Below are 14476 nucleotides of genomic sequence, written 5' to 3'. Positions count from 1 at the left end.
CTTAATGTGATAACCATCAAACCATATCAGTATCCTAAAGTCAGTGTCAAAAATCTGATAAGTCTGTGTGCATCGACCACGAGAGCTATTAATCATGTGTCTTATATTGGTCGGTGAGCTACACAGGAAATTAAAGTAATGCAAGTGAGTGTATTAATGCAAAAAGTGGTTTATAAGTTTTTTTTTTCTTTTATGTAAGAGTGCAACATCTAGATGCTGGTGCTTTTGTGTGTTTTGACAAAATGAGTGTTTCACTTTGAATAAAAGAGAACGAGATTAAACTGAAAGGTTCAAACTGGACCATATTATCGTCCTCTCAGCTGCACATCCCTTTCACACAACAACAACGCTGAAGCAAAATGACAACATTTATTCACAAGTTAGCCTTTAAGAGGCACAACCTGGGGCTCCGATACATGTTATTTAAATGTGATTATGACCCAACTTTTATTTGCGAAGGATTTATGAATAATCATGGGAATTACAGCTGTGGATCCCACAGAGTTCTTTGTCCACAGAGAAGTGCTGTTAGCTGGAGTTATCCAGTGGGTGGCACCAATCTAACAGCTGAAGTATAATCAGCACTTTGAGCCTTCCTATCAGCAGAGATCATGAATATTCTCCTGTTTCCACATGCAAATGAAGGAGTGCTCAGGTTTTGGTTCACATTAACGGATCGAGGCAGATGTGAGCAGGTTAATTACAAAGCTGAAGGTGTTCGGATGTTTGAAACTGCAGTAATTTCCCTGCTTCATCGGATCATAACTACAGTGTAACAGTAACAATAACAACGACCTTAAATCATCAATGTCAAAACTAAAAAAACAAACAAAAAAAAAAACACATTTCTGTAACACAGTTTCTGCATAACAGCATAAATGTGTGCGGGCCCTTTAAGAGAACAGGTGTGTTGTTTGACAGGTAATAAGCAGATACAGGAAGTAGTCATGTAAGCAAACACAAACTGTAGTTGATTCTCGTTTCGATGGAAAACCAACATGAAGGAAGGAGGAAAACACTTTGGTGAGGTTTCTTTACAACCATCTCATTCATTTTAATAAAATTGTTTATGTTCAGGAAAACTACAGGAAACCTCCAGAAGCTCACGTGTGATGAGGCTTGAACGGTTCTGTGATGAAACCTTTAATGAATGATTATTTTTTACAAAGCAGATTAATTTACATGGCTTATTTTTTTCCCAGCAGACCGTCCTGACTGACGCCATGAGCCAACCTGTGCTCCTCATCAGGCTGTCCCTGGCAGGTAAACATTTGGCTCAAACACTTTCTGCGCTTTTTTTTTTTTTTTTTTTTTCCCGGCTTCGTCTCTCAAACAGCTCAAGTCTCAGAGGAGTATCGATGGAATCAGAGTTGTTTAAAAAAAAGCCACAGAATGTAAAAGTAAACAGGTGAGGGAGGGACCGCTGAAATATTCCAAGCACGTAAATAAAACAAAAGCATTAGGAGCTTTTAAAGCTGCTCGACTGCATTTTCATCTGTTCACTGACTGCTGATTGACGTGTTGCCTTCAAGGCCTCCTTACAGGCTGCGACATCCGAGTTTCCAGATGCGTTGGAGAATCATTGTTTTTCTGTGACACAATCTTAGCTTGGTAAGGGATTTAAAACAATAACAACAATAATATGCACAGTGGGTCAGTTGATAACAACAATACTTTGCTAAATTATAATTAGTTATGAAGTTTATTTGGCCATGTGCAGATTTCTGATTGACCCTAAGAGTTGAAGATAAAATATATAAACTATATACTAATAAACAGAAATAAAATCAGATATTGGAGAGAAAAACATTAAAACGAGGAAATGAAGAGCAAACAAAGACTAAATGGCAACAAACGTCCTGCAACAAAATGATAGTGAGGAGCAGAATGAGACATAAAATATGATTAGACACACACAAGAATGTAAAAACAAAAGCAAGGAAATGAAGAACAATGAATATAAAACATAAAACGATTTATACAAAATATTCTCCCCATAACCAAGTGCCAAATGAGGACAAATTGATATTTATGAGAATCAAAGTGGCCCATCTGTGAGACAAACCAAGCAAAGAACTGCAAAATGACCAGAACTTTGGAATATCACAACTCAAAGCATAAAAGAACAATAAATATATTTATTTAAACTAAATGACTTCCAAAAATGGGGGAAAAAAAATCCCAAATAAAAAAAAACAAACGAATAAAACCATTAGGAAGATTTTTAGATTCAACTTTAAAACATTGTTTTTCTCTTTTAATCTTTTATATTTTTGTGTCCCTAAAGTTCCTCTAAATAAGTTTAGTTTAATAAACCTTTTTTAACTGACTGATAAAAGTTTAGTTAGGAAATAAAATGGTTTTAAAAATTGCTTTATTTAATTTTTGATTGTATAGTCTTTTATTTTGTTAGGACTTTTAGTCAAATAATTAAAAAAAAATGGAGTCTTAAGACAATTTTTAAAACGGATTAATCAAACGAAAGAGGAAATGGGTTCAGCCAGATAATGTCAGGAGACAATCCAATTAATCTATAGTTTTTATTTTTTATTTTTGCTGTAAGTAAATTACAATGATTGTGACAAAACAGGGTAGTTACAAAATCTTTTATTTCCACCATGTTTTCTTGTGTAAATTATGTATGAAAATGAGAACAATCATTAAACAAAGATCATTTTTAAGTGTTTAAACTGCCGCAGCAAAGAAAATTAGCTCCAGGGATGTAAATTATATTTTAATTTGTTTATTAACGAAGGGCTGTTGTTCATGCATGAAAGATAATAATTGAAGTAATAATTAGTGACACTTCCAAATTATTAAAAACACATTTTGCTGCTGTGTCTCAGCAGTTGAGGTGCGACACAACACAGACCCAATCTGAAGGGTTCACAGAAAACATTTGAGTTTTTTCATCTCTGAATGTCTGCAGCGTCTCTCACGTTGGGCTCGGATCGGTGATGAAACCTTCAATAAAACACAAAAACAGTTTGGTTCAAACTAAAGAGAAGCTTTATTTCCTTTGAGTCAACCAGCAGAAACGTAAAATTCATCAACAGCAGTTAAAATATTTTATTTTACATCAGATTTCACTGATGTTCCGATTACACAAAAACATACTTTTGCTTTTGTTGAGTTCTGGGTTTAGTAAATCAAACAGTTCATGAAAGCGTCAGGGCTGTGCTGTGTCACTCATGGGTGTTTCTCACTTCTGACTCATTTCCCTGTTAAAAAAAAACCCCAACAAAGGCAGATGCTTAAAACACTTTTTGTTCCTTTCAGGACTCGACATGGGGACCTGACTTCATGTTAGTTTTGTAATGTTTTTTTCCTCCTCCTCCTGTGAAGGTTGTGTAACGGCCATCAAACGAGACCGATCAGAATCATATTGAGTGATTCACTCCAGAAGTCACTGATCACAAAGCTCAGCTGTGGCTGTTTCGCGTGTAAATAATAGACACCACAGATTTAGTCCGCCTGAATATTTCATACAGTCTCAACAGAATCAGATTTTTTTTCATCATATTACTTTCTGGACTACAAATGAGCAGGCAGCTTTGACATTTAGCTGGTTGAATCTATATAAACTAAAGTTCTTCACAACAAAGAGGTGTAAAAATTTCTCTCTCTGTGCCAAAACAAAATGTGATCATGACTCAGTTTAGTTTAAGTCAGGATAATAACAAACCAAAAACTATGTTATTGTTAAATTCCAAAACCCAGTTTTTGTTTCTGCATCAGAAAATAAACCTAAGTAAAAGTATTAATGTGAGAATACTTCTCAAATCTACATATACATAAAATCAAATATAAATAATCAAAATAACAAGCACTGTGAATATCAGTGTGAGCAGTCTTTTACATTTAAGCATTTGTTTATCCTTTACAAAAACGATCCACAGCAGCATTTGTTTTACCTTTTTTTTGGTGTTTGACGGAGGAACAAAAGCCCAAACAAATGAGATTCACCCAGCTTCTGTGGTACTTTGTATTTATTATTTGTTAAATGTCAACCTTTGTGCTCATTAAATATACTGAATCTTTTCTTTTTTTTTTTTTTTTTTTAAGTTCTCCTCTCTGCCGATGTTCTGGCACAGAACCCGATAACGATCCAGTTCCAGAGAGACCCGGTGCTGATTCAGACTAGCACTGAGATCTTGTTCACAGTGCCGAGTCTGTCTCCGACTCAGGTCTTTTCTGCGATATGGAAGTACAGGGATACTGTCACTGTGGGCTCGTGGAGCAGTGCAGGGCCCGTGGTTAACCCTGGAACCCAGTTTGAGACCAGAACCACCATTACTGCCAACCAGCTCCGAATCGGAAATGGCCGGCTCGAAGATGCAGGGTCGTACACCTTGGAGGTGATCCCCAGTGGAAGCTCAGGACTGACCGCAAACTCCAAGTCCGTCCAGCTGAGGGTGTTCGGTAAGAGCTAAAGACTGAACCAAGGAGAAGCAGGTGTGGTGGAGGTCTGACTGAGAAAATGAAGGCAGCGGGGATGTTCAGGAGGAACATGATAAAGTAAAGGGGGATTCAGGGAGTACAAGAATTAATCTGGGATGTATAATGAAATTAGTGACCCATAGAAGGTGAGGTAAGATTAATGAAAAAGGAGGAGGAGATGAAGCAAGTAGCTCAGGGCTTTATGCCAATTAAAACTCATTTGTTATGCTCCACTCGTGGTCCTAGATGTTTGATATCGTCTAAAAGTGGCGCTGCATGTAGAGACAGTAGAAACTGTATTTGCATTCATTTATATTCAGTACTGTAATGGAGCCTGAACAGCTGAGTGTCTTTTTAGTTTCAGCCCACACTGGAGGGATGACGCACAGTCTCTCATCCTTTCTACCCCCACGGAGAGCAGGGCGACCAAACCGCCATGCAGCTAGTCTGTTATTGCAGAAAGGTCACGTTCTCCAAACTCACAAGTGCTGGTTCACATCATGGAACAGCCTGGTCCTTGAGCATGACTCCAAACCTCCTGGTTACTCACTAGCTACTCTTAAAAATCACAGGCTGCCCAAAACCTTAAATATGAGATGCTACTGCTGAGTCACAGGCAAGAGACGCTCTGCAAAAAATGCAAGTAATTAGAGCTTTTTAGTAGTGGCTGTAATGTTTTTGTTTGTTTGCTGTTGCTGCCATGGTTCTTTTACCCATCCTTCCTCCATCCATACGCCCCCTCTTCTCCCTGTCCAATTATTTAACTTAGGCAGCTTGCCAAAAGGCATCTCAGCTACCACTCGCACCGTCTGCCCTCTTATGCGCCATCTGTGCTTCTATCTGAACGCTGTCCCTTCTCGCCTCTCTCTTGCTTTGATTACAACAAATTATCCTCAACAGAAACATCAAACTGCTCTCTATTGTTCTGTCACTCCAACTTTTGAAGTGTACTCTCGCTCATACTCTCCGGCTCCATATCTGCAGTAATAGCTATTTAAGAAACATTTTCTCTATGATTCTGTTTGCAGCTGTAAGGTAAAAATGTTTCTTTTTATATTTTCTTTGTAGATCCAGTAATTGGGGTGAGTCTGTCAGTTCCTTCAACAATAGTGGAGAATAATACGGTGTCTATGAGTTGCACATGGACCTCTGGGACAGAGGTTACAGTCCAGTGGAGCAAAGGAGGCGTAACCATCACTGCTGACTCCAGAATCACCATCTCAGGTGGCTCTCTGGTCATCAGCTCAGCCATTCGGAGTGATGCTGGGGACTACGTATGTAACGCCAGCAACCCTGCCAGCTTTCAAACCGCCACAAGGAGCCTCACTGTCTACTGTGAGTTTACAACTGGCCAAGACATGAGGCAGATAATCTGCTGTAACCACAACAAATGGCAGTAGCTTATCTCCCTATCCACATTGCACTGCACACTGTGTGCTGAATTGCACCCGGCTTGCACGAGACATTCTTCCATAAGCCCACAGTGCTGCTGCTGGCTTTGTCTTGATCACATCATTAATTCTGATATGACATTTTCACTGTAGTATATCATGCAGTACTTACCTACTGCATCAGTGTCCTTAAAAATTAAAAACGGTTTCTTTACCCACATGAAAACCCCAAATATAAGCCAACTTAAAATAAAATATTCCTGTTCTGAAGCATAGAAATATCCAGCTGCCAGCTTGGTTGCAGAGTGAAAGTGTGATATCTTCATCACATGGCCTGCTGCTGCAGTCTGATTATAGATTGTAAAAAAAACTTGAAGTGCAGCTAATAATTATTTTCCCTGGCAATTCATCTCTTAGCTTCTTCTCTTTCTTTTCAGTCCATGATTCATCAAAAATGATTGAAAGAAAGACCTTCACCAGTTTGGCGACATTCTAAAATTGCGATTTTTGTCTTACCAACACCAACTTAAAGTAGTTTTTGAAAGAAATAAACCCACAACTTATAATTCAGAAACTAGAACCATGAAAATGGTTTGTTGTTACCTGGATAAATGACTGAAATGGCTTATTGTTATTTTTGCCATATTCATATTTTTTGACATATTTACCACTTGGAACACTTTCATGAGTAAATTAATACAACAGTCAACGTTGTTAAAGAGATCTGGAATCTTTTATTGCAGAACATAAAAACTATGATATTCTCATTGTAAAGATTTGCACATACAAGAAGTTCTGAGACCCACATTTTCCATTTTGTTATATTTCAAACTCACTTTTTTCTGAGATTTTTTTAGAAGTAAACACCTTGTTTATGTAAGTATACACAGTCTTTATGAATTACATGGTAAAAACGGTTTTGGATGCATGGCAGCCTCAAGTTTGTTTTTGGAATGAAACTACATGTTTGGCACGTCATCTGCTTCTTCTTTTTTTTAATATCTTCTATTTTTTTGGACAGAAAAGTTCAAGTTCACTCAGTTTGTAGTCAGTTTCAGGTCTTAAAGAGATGCTCTGCTGGGTTTAGGTCCAGACTCAGGCTGGAGGTTTGCTTCAGGTTGTTTTCTTGTTGGAATGTAAACCATCGCTTCAGACTGACATCTTAATCCCTTTAGAAAAGGCTTTCCCTCTGAATTGCTCCATATTTTTCAGAACATTACTTTCCTCCATCCTGTCTAGTCTCCCTGCCTTTTTTTACTGAAACACATTTCCACAAATTGATGCTGCCATTGTGATGTTTGACTTTTGGTATTGTTTTTGTTTGTGATGGGTTATGTTCTCTAAAGAATCGCATTCAAACTGAACATTAGCTTGTTTAATACCAGTCTGAAAACAACAATTTGTCCTAATTGATTTGGTTTGAATGTGCAGTGAGATCTGATTGGTCTCAGTTTTTCAAGAATCTTTGTGGCTCAGTGTCCATCTGTATGTAAATCCTTATAGACTGATAAATGCAGTCTTTATTATGTCTAATATTGTGGTGCAGGTGGACTCCAGGCAGGTTATAAAATGTCTCAAGGACAGCTGAACATAGAGGATAGATATCATAACAAAGGCTCTGAACACCTGGTTTTGCTTTAAAACTGGGGAGAGCTGCATATAAAGAAAATCTGTTTTAAGGTTAGCCTGAAGCCTGTTGCAAAAGGAAAAACTTGGAAGGGTTTAAAAGTGTTCTGAATATTCTGTAAATTTTAACACCAGACTGTTTTGAGCAGTAAAACTCTGTATGTGCAAAGTTTTGAATGCAAAGCTCCTCTGAACTGCCACTCAGATTTCACAAGAAAAGTACCATAGCTAATTCTGCAAGAGCAGCTAATATAGTTTATAAATGCTAAAGCAATATATAAAATGCAAGACTCTCTTTCATTAGCTGACGAAGATCAAAGAGGGTTAACTACAGTAATTAAAATAGATGAGGTAACTAAAGGCTCCAACCTGCACAGTAATTTCCCCTTTAGCAGGATATAATTTTCCAATTAGAACTGCTTTTTATAATTGTGCTTACTTGTGAATGACATGTACTTGTTGCTAATAAATGTTGTCTTATCATCATCCAACCAGATGGGCCGGACACCCCCGCGCTGACCATCGACAGACCAAAACAGTGTGTTGGCGGTGGGGATGTGCAGGTGGGACAGACTGTGCGTATCACCTGTACCTCTGCCTCACTCCCCGCTGCCAGCTTCTCCTGGCAGCGTGATGGACAACCAATCACCGGCCAGCCGAACACCGGGGTGCTCACCCTTCAGACCACCTTGACCAGTGAGAGTGGCCAGTACGTTTGCATTGCTGAAAACAGCATCACTGGAAGAACCTCAAGGCAGACCACTGACTTGGCAGTCGTAGGTGAGTTATGGTGAATGCTCACCTCTCTGTGACTGATAATAATCACAGTAGGTTTTAGAATTCGCTGCTGTATCCGTCTTCACGACAGGAGAGGGACAGAAAGTGTTGGTGGCAGATTGATCTGCTGTGATTGTGGTCAAAGCCATTCACTGACCCACCCCTTTCTTTACATTTGTTTCTTCCTACACTTCATTATCCATCTTTTGTGAATCTCCCCATCACTCCTTTATCTTCTTTTTTTCCTCTTCCTTGTCTTGTCTGTCTGAGCTCCAGAGTCATTATCTTCTTTTCTTTTATTCGTTTTCCTGCTCATGACACAATTTCTTCTGTTCCAGATGTATGTTTTGACGGAGGGGAAGTTGCAGGAATTGTAATCGGCTCGTTCCTTGGACTGCTTATCATCATACTCCTCATCATATTACTTATTTTTCTTGTGCGAAGGAGAATGGGTAAAGCCATTTGTGTGTTCATCACCATTGTGCCTTTGCACTTCAGTTTTACAAACATTTCAGCTGTCTTTTTAAGGATTTTTATATATACACTTTTGATTTTAGAAAACAGACCAATAAGAATTTTTATTTTTTTTTACACTAAGATGTCATTTTTTTGTTTTGTGCTAACAGTTCAACAAAGACGAAGGGAAAATGTGTTTGTTCAGAAGACAAATCCCAACCAAGGGCCTATTGTAAGCCACTATAAAGTTTACACATGATTCAGTATTGATTTTGTCTTTATGTCATGATGGTGCTGAAAGGCTGTTCACAAATGAACCCAATCTTTCTTTTGCTCTCTCTTCCATGCCCTCATTTTTCACTTGCTCACATCAAGCCTCCAGATCCACAAACTAATAATGTAAGGGATTTGGACCAAGGTCTTCAACCCCCTCTCTTCACGAACACCCAAACACGCCAGCCTGACCACTTAATCCCAACCCAACATGAAAGACGTGGAAACCTACAGTCTCTGCCTCTGAACGGACTGCATCACTCTGACACACAACAAAATAATGGCCGTGCAAACAGACGTCCACACAATTCTACTCAGAATATTAATTCATATCCAGACAATGGCATTGACAACCCTGCTTTCACACACGCAGAGGCTCAGAATGCAAACGCGCTCCCAAACTCACAGCAGCAAAATCCCAACGTCCTCATTCAGACTGGTGGTGACCAGGGCGCCAACCAGCACCCTGCAGTTCAAGTCAGCCTCAACACGCTTCCGCAAACCAACAACTCTCAAATTCCCACTATTAATGTTAACCTTAACTCATATCCTGCCAATAGCCAACAAACTCAGCAAGATCGTTCACATCCTTTCGCTGAAACCAATAATAATGCTGCACAAATGCAGCTCACAAACGCAAGGCAATCAAATCCCACAATACAGAGTGTCCAGTCCCATCAGATGGATCCCCGTCTACATGATCATGTATACCCAGATCACCAAGCTCAGTCAGGACTTATTCCGACTGGTTATACACATTTGAACAGCGTTAACACTTCTCAGCAAAATGTAAACACGCAGACGTACCAGCAGGAGCCAGAGCCACCCAGGAGGTCTGACAGGAACTCAGGGGGGACTGACACAACCCCAAGATCCACTCATAGACAGATGCCTTGGGATCGCCTCAGAGGAACACCTGCTTACCCCAGTGACACGTTTCAAACAGTGCACCCATTACCTGAAGTTGACTCTGACAGCGTAGACTATACTAGAGAATACACTACTCATCCCATCATAAGAGAGGAAAGAACAGCAAGCAGACCTCAGCCTCAAAGCCAAACTGTTTCCAGACGCAGAACACCAACGAGACGTGATCCACCATCAGAGGAGAGCGAGGCACGAAGCCGATCAGCTGATCGTCATCATCATCATCCAAACACTGCCAGTGTTCCACAGCACGAGCGCTCACACCACACACAGAGAAACCCCCACACACAAAGGGAAAGTGCTCAGCCAGATATCAGAGGCAGCCAGACTGCCCCCAGGCAGGAAACAACTCACAGCAATAACCCCCAGGCACTGCCTCTCATGAGCCAGCAGGCCTCTGCAGGTCACTCTGCTGTGCCACGGGGACCCACAGCCCAACAAGGACTCACTGCACCGCAGAGTGCAGATATAAGAGCTTTGGCTGATCCCAATCACCTTCAGCAGGCACACATGACTCAGCAGCACATAGCTGCACCATTTCAAACACAAGGACAGCGCACACACACACAGCCTGCCGTGCACGATGCCAGGCAGCCTCGCCAAGGGGGCGCTGCTCCAGTCCCAAACCCTTCTGCCCAGCCTAGCCGCAGTAATCTAACCCAGAATGCACTTAGAGCCCACACCGAGAGGGCTCAAGTGTTTGAGAATCGGAGACAGCAGACCCAGGCAGCCCTGCTTCACCCTGGCTCAATGCAGATCCAGGCTCCAGCTGCAACAACTCAGCGACCACCAACTCCTCCTCCTGTTATGCCACTGACACAGTTTCAGAACCTCCCAAAAGAGCGCAACCAACACAAATCTCCTACCAGAGGGGCACAACCTGTCAAACGCAACATACCAGCAACCCAGCGGCACTTACAACAGGGGCCGAGCGCACCTCGCCATGCCACCGTGATGCCCACCAACCAGCACCATCATCATCATCATCATACTGGACACAATCATGCTGGCGCGCACAGGCATGGTCAAGTTCGTGGCCACGGGCACCGTGCCCATGTGACCAACGCCGGGCAGGTGAGTGAGCTGCAGCGTAATGTGTTGAAATAAGAACAGATGCCAGGTGTTCAGTGAGTCTAAATTTCTAGCCTGAATCACTCTTTAGGATGTGCAGTTTCAGGCGTACTGTCTTGTGTGCTTTTGTTTTCTCTGCAAGTGTCTCTGCTTTTTGACTGGAGTGTGTGTGTATAAATCTTGAAGGGTCTTTGAAAACACCTTTAAGTAGATTTTGTTATTGCATTTTCTTTCTATTGACAGTGCTATAAAATGTACTTAGTCTTGAGTATTTGTGACACCTTTGCAGTTTGTAGAAGTAGCTTTGTGTGTGTCAGGGGTTCTGCCTTCTCTTCTGCATGACATGTTGCCAATGAAGGCCTTGTTGTGTCTTTCCAGCAACAAGCCCACAGAGGAAGACCAAGATGATGACAGATGACAGCGGACGACACTCTACAAATGTCCCGCATGCACTGCCACAAACAAACAGCTGACAGACGCAATCCAATATTCCACCAAGCAAGACTGACTGCACCGAGTTCTGCTTTCGAAAAAGCTGTCACACACTGGTGTGTCAGTCCCGAAGACATTTTATTATTTTTTTTATTTTATTTTTTTAAGAAATGAAAATGTCTCCCATGGGGATGCCAAAATTTTTTGACAAAGTTTTGAATATCATCCCTCTCTTCTGAAAAGAAACTTGAAATACTCAGAACACACACTGCTGCAGACTGTTTTCACACACAAAAAAAAGTTCAGTGATCAATGGCTGCTGAAGAAGTTCACAACCTATCATCCATTCATCAACAGGACTAAACAACACTCCCTTTGATAAATTGCACATGAAATACTTGCATGAATGTCTGTGAGCACCTGAGCCAGCAGAGACAGACAGTAAATGGAAAGGCACAAGATGGACTCGACTGCTGGGAGTGGTGACAGTTATGAAGGAAGAAATTAGCAGCGGGGGTGTAGGGGTGGTCCCGACTCACATGGAGCTATTTATTTTATGCCTTCTGTTAGCGGATGCCTCTTCTGACACTTCTCAATTAAGAGGATTCGCCTCGCTGGTGCTCGGAAATAACGCGCAGCTCGGTACGAGGGGGATCCCACAAATGGATGGGCGCCTATTAATTAAAATGCCTTTATGTGACTTAAATGACTTGGAAAATATTCACAGTCAGGCATGAATGAGGTCACCACAAAGACCCAGACTGCTAAGCTTTCTGCTGAAAAAGCAAAGTTACAAGTTTAAAAGGTTAAACAAATATTTTTTTTTTTTACAAATAATGTATTTATTGATTTATAACAGCTGCATTGTTTTGAACAAAAAGGTGAGCTGGCAGTATTCTATATTTCTTGTATTTTCAAGAAACTGAGAGTAAGTTGATCCAAAACTTTAGCCATACTGTTTAGGTGGTAAATATATTTTCCTGCTGTAAATATTTGAGTTAAAAAATGTTTTAGTTCCCAGCTTGAAATAATCCTCAACAGAAGCACCGTTTACTGCTGTGTGAGAAACATCTGTTTACAACTACACTAAAACATAACTTCTTTAATGAATTTAAAAAATGTAAAAACATTTAAGTATGGGACTGTTTCAATGATCAAATCATGTTGTAACTTTTTATATTGCTGGGTTGGTTTAAGATGATGTTTTATGTTTACTTATGCTGAGTTTGATTCACTTTAACTGGGTTGATCAAAAAAAATTGTTTTGGTATTTTTTTGAAATAGGTATAATAATAAACACAATCTAAACAATTCTGTTAAACAGAAATGCATTTTGCATGAACATATGAGTGTTAATTGTTTCAGTCTTGTTTTGCACAAATAAAACAAAGATTCATATAGATAAACTTGGCAAAAAATAAATGAATTCAACTAATTAAAAATAAAATTGTTGAACCAAGCCAGTTAAACTGAGAACAAACAACCTCAAATAAGTCAATATAATTTATGGGAAGATTGGTTAAATATATATACATTTTAAATAGTCATTGAACACAGGTTTTAAGTTTTAAATTGACATATATGTGAAAGAAAAAACCCTAAAAGCTTGATGTGATGTGATGTTTTACCACTGTGTTTTTATTTAAGTCAATGAAACATCTGGTATAATTGTTTTTTTTATTGTAGTCTCAATTTTTGCAGCAATTCCCTAAGAAAGATGTTAAATGCCATTTTAGGAGTAATAATATACAGACAAGTTGCTCAAACACATAAAGAAGTCCAAAAATAATGTGCAGGTTTTTACATTTTGTTGGACAAAGAACAGAATGGTCCATCCTTAAACATCTGAATAATGTTAGTACTCACAACTGAAAACCTGCATGAAAATCTACAGAACACATCTGGTGTCTCCAGTTGAACATCTGCAGAATAATATTTGCTTATTTACAGTCTTTATGGAAGCTAATGATTATAACTAGCTCAGACAGATGTAAGAAGCTGCAAGCTAATTTTTTGTCTTTATTTCTTGTGAGGGAATTGTAAAGTGTAAACCTGGGTTTTTTGTGTTTCATATTTGATCTGTAATAAAGATATTTATTACTCATGTTTTCACAAAGTCTCAGGCGATTTTAGTGACCTACTGCCATCACAGTGGAGTCACTTCTTTAGACTGTACACAGGACTTTATTTTACCTGTTTTTTCAACGAAACAGCTCTCAAAACAGGATTTTTTATTTTTATTCTCAACAAACAAAGAAAACACCTGAAGCATGCTGACAACAATCCAGTCCTCAAAGCCCACCCATTCATTCCGGTGCTTCTCTGAATCATGAAGCTGATTGCAGCCAGGACATATTTCTGCTCACTGTGTCTACAGTGATAATTGTTCATTGTGGTTGTGCACACCGAGTGCCGTGATTCAGATAAATCTGGATCCTGGGCTTGTTGTGGGGGTACCGAGCGTGCGTTTGGATCGCACCTCCATCCGTCTCCTGCTCTCACTTTTACGTCACGTCTGATGAAAAGTCCTGCTGCTCACTATCGGAGACACTTCACGGTATACTAGCACTGTAATGAGTGAAGATGGAGTGCGTTTGAGTACCTGCACTAGAATAGCTCGGAGCGTTGCCTACCCGTTCCAGATGAAAACTGTGATTTATGAAAAGTTTGAAGCCGTTTCACAAATGAAGTATTTTGTGTAATACTCTGTGCCTGCTGTTTTCGGAGTGAAGTGTGCTGTTTATGGCCTAAACAATTCACATGAAATTGCAAGACACTTTGTTGTGAAAAACACAACACAGTAAAAGCTCAAAACCTGATGTTGCGATCTTCTCTGGGACAATTTGCATGCAAATCTGCTGGTGTTGCCTTAGTGCACTGATTTCCTGTGATTTACTGTGACACCCACAAGTAATTGTAAATGTTTACGCATCCCTTCGGAGGCATAAATTAAAGGAAAACATAACTCAAGTGCTGTGTGTGCAAATTGGGCATGTTTTTGTATTGATGAATGCTGGTTTTGGTATTTGTCAAACTGCAAGCTTTCCCTGCTTAAGTGTGAATTGAGCCAGTGCTGATTTTTC

At 39.9% G+C, this 14476-nt stretch overlaps 1 protein-coding gene across 2 annotated transcripts; it reads left to right on the top strand.

The window, feature by feature from the left end:
- The first annotated feature begins 926 nt into the window (after nucleotides 1-926).
- Nucleotides 927-13501, top strand: si:dkeyp-97a10.3. Of its 2 annotated transcripts, none has more exons than XM_017423670.3 (9): nucleotides 927-1023; nucleotides 1206-1263; nucleotides 4066-4422; nucleotides 5509-5775; nucleotides 7953-8237; nucleotides 8573-8686; nucleotides 8861-8922; nucleotides 9066-10964; nucleotides 11340-13501. In XM_017423670.3, exons 2-9 carry the CDS (start codon nucleotides 1224-1226, stop codon nucleotides 11367-11369), a joined length of 3054 nt encoding a protein of 1017 aa, XP_017279159.1. In that variant the 5' UTR covers nucleotides 927-1023; nucleotides 1206-1223; the 3' UTR covers nucleotides 11370-13501. The 2 variants fall into 2 exon arrangements, with proteins under 2 accessions (XP_017279159.1, XP_017279160.1); XM_017423671.3 differs by having other exon boundaries at nucleotides 929-1023; nucleotides 1203-1263.
- Nucleotides 13502-14476: the final 975 nt, after the last annotated feature.

Source organism: Kryptolebias marmoratus, linkage group LG16, assembly GCF_001649575.2.
Source record: "Kryptolebias marmoratus isolate JLee-2015 linkage group LG16, ASM164957v2, whole genome shotgun sequence".
Lineage (NCBI taxonomy): Eukaryota > Metazoa > Chordata > Actinopteri > Cyprinodontiformes > Rivulidae > Kryptolebias > Kryptolebias marmoratus.
The sequence above is the reverse complement of the archived record's forward strand: the minus strand, read 5'-3'. Positions and strand labels throughout refer to the sequence as shown.